At 43.2% G+C, this 2,500-nt stretch overlaps 1 protein-coding gene across 1 annotated transcript in view; it reads left to right on the top strand.

The window, feature by feature from the left end:
- The window catches only part of evi5l (ecotropic viral integration site 5 like), a 76,218-nt gene that overhangs the window by 27,684 nt on the left and 46,034 nt on the right, over positions 1-2,500 (top strand). The window contains 1 exon segment of the mRNA XM_042103472.1: positions 408-617. Coding sequence (XP_041959406.1) covers positions 408-617 — 210 coding nt within the window.

Raw genomic sequence — 2,500 nt, 5'->3', positions numbered from 1 at the left:
CTGAAATCACCGGCACACCCAGCACCTGTGCAGCTATGTCGCTGACTGACGTGACGTCAATTTAAAACAAACCGTTGTGTCATATGCGTGCGCTCCCCCTCGTCCACAGTATTTAATCTATTCAATATTTGCAAAAACTAAATGTTGAAATAGCGGTAATATTTCCACATTTGTTGGTAAAATAACAGGGGGATGGTCGTTTTAGAAGGGGGATGATTTTGACCATCTTTATTTCAAAGTGGGATGCCATCCCCCTCATCCCCCCTCAACTCTCGAGTACTGCTTTTGCACAAGAACTTAATCAATGCTGCCTGACTGTTTATTATCTCTCATGCATCTCTCTCTCTCTCTCTCTCTCTCTCTCTCTCTCTCTCTCTCTCTCTCTGTGTGTGTGTGTGTGAGCGCAGATGCCAGAGGAGGAGGCATTCTGTGTGTTTGTGCGTCTGATGCAGGAGTATCGACTGAGGGAGCTCTTTAAGCCCAGCATGGCCGAACTGGGCCTCTGCATCTACCAGTTTGAGTACCTGCTACAGGTAAATAACATTAAGTTGTATCAGTTTGAGTACCTGCTACAGGTAAATAACATTACATTCTACCAGGTTGAGTACCTGCTACAGGTAAATAAAATTATGTTGTATCAGTTTGAGTTCAGATGCAAAAACCCTTTAAATCCATCTGACAACTTTTCTCTTTAAATGAGCATTTTTTATCAGGCATTCACTCACCATTGTTATCTTATTTTTGACCAAGGTGGCGTTTTAGAGCTTTTTGCATCTGAGCCCTTCAAGTTACTTTTAAATAACATCATTATCATTTACTTGTTTAAGTACCTGGTGAATAATAATAATATGTAGTTTTAGTACCTGCTACAGGTAAATAATTATTATCTACCGGAGATTTGGGGCAGCCGTGGCCTACTGGTTAGCACTTCGGACCTGTGACCGGAGGGTTGCCGGTTCAAAGCCCCGACCAGTAGGCACGGCTGAAGTGCCCTTGAGCAAGGCACCTAACCCCTCACTGCTCCCCGAGCGCCGCTGTTGATGCAGGCAGCTCACTGCGCTGGGATTAGAGTGTGCTTGTACACTGTGTGCTGTGTGTTTCACTAATTCACGGATTGGGATGAATGCAGAGACCAAATTTCCCTCACGGGATCAAAAGAGTTATATATATAGATATAGATGAAGTCGATGGAGTTTAGAGCCATTTCAAGGCCATGAAGGGATTTTTTCATGATAAAACATGATGGATGTATGTCTTTAAGGAACTAAGATGAGTATTTAGGGGTTAATCAATGTTTGTAATGCATCTTCAAAATAAATCTTGCTGATGTGAATGTGTGAATCAGTTCTCAGGTTGTCCACTAGGTGTCAGTAGCAGTACACAGTGTAGGGGGCTGTGGGTGAGTGTTGGCTTGTCCGTGGTTCCGGCCCACTGCTTTTTGATCTTCTCACCACTTGAAGTGAACTTTGATCAGATGGACATGCAGGGTCGCTGAGGCGAGTCCAGTTCTTCTGAGGCTGCCTCTTCTTATCAGTGTCCGGCCCTGGCACCATCTCTCTCTCTCTCTCTCTCTCTCTCTCTCTTTCCCGCTCTCTCTCTCTCTTTTTTACAGTTTCTTTACTTTTAAATCATTTTTACAGTTTCTGTACTTTTCTCCCTTTCTGTTCTGTTCTGTCTCTCCAGCTTTCTTTCACCATCTCTGTGCATCCCTCTCTATGCCCTCTCCCTTTCTTGAAAAATAAGAATACATTCTGTCTTTTCTTAGTCTATATTCATCCTTTAACCGTTTGCATTTCTCTACATTTTTCTATATTCAATCCAGTTTCCTTCTGTCTCCATCTTTCTTCCTCTGTGGGTAGATTATTTTGAATTATAGGAAAGAAGTCATTCCAGATTTATCCTTATTGGCAGCATTCACTCAAAATAAGTGCACCCCTGTCTCCCTCATAGCTGGGCTAGAGTGGGTGCCCAGTCTGTAGTCTCTTCCTGGGCTGCCACGTTTGCCTGTGTGTGCCTCGTTCAGTAGCCAGGCTGCACTTTCTTGTTTCTTTATCTGTACCTGGTCAAGGTTTCACATCAGTCACTGTGTGGACAGGTAGCCTGTGTACTCTCTGCTTAGGGCCAAACCTCTCTCTCTCCCTTTCTCTCTCTCTCTCTCTCCCTTTCTCTCTCCCTCTCTCTCCCTTTCTCCCTCTCTCTCTCTCTCTCTCCCTCTCTCTCACTCTCTCTTTTAATTCAAATTCAAAAGTGCTTTATTGGCATGACAAATAGTTAGACATTTGTATTGCCAAAGCAAATTGTTACATACATTGAACCTACAGGTATAAGACATGGACATAACAACAGACAAGGAATGTATCAGTGAAATTATGTGCCTAAACAGACATTTATATAGGCAGCCTATAGTATGAATTATAATAATTTTTCAACAGAGGACAAACACATCTCTCTCTCTCTCCCTCCTCTCTCCTCTCTCTCTCTTCTCTCTCTCTCTCTCTCT

The sequence above is a fragment of the Alosa sapidissima genome, chromosome 9, assembly GCF_018492685.1.
Source record: "Alosa sapidissima isolate fAloSap1 chromosome 9, fAloSap1.pri, whole genome shotgun sequence".
NCBI lineage: Eukaryota > Metazoa > Chordata > Actinopteri > Clupeiformes > Clupeidae > Alosa > Alosa sapidissima.
The sequence above is the reverse complement of the archived record's forward strand: the minus strand, read 5'-3'. Positions and strand labels throughout refer to the sequence as shown.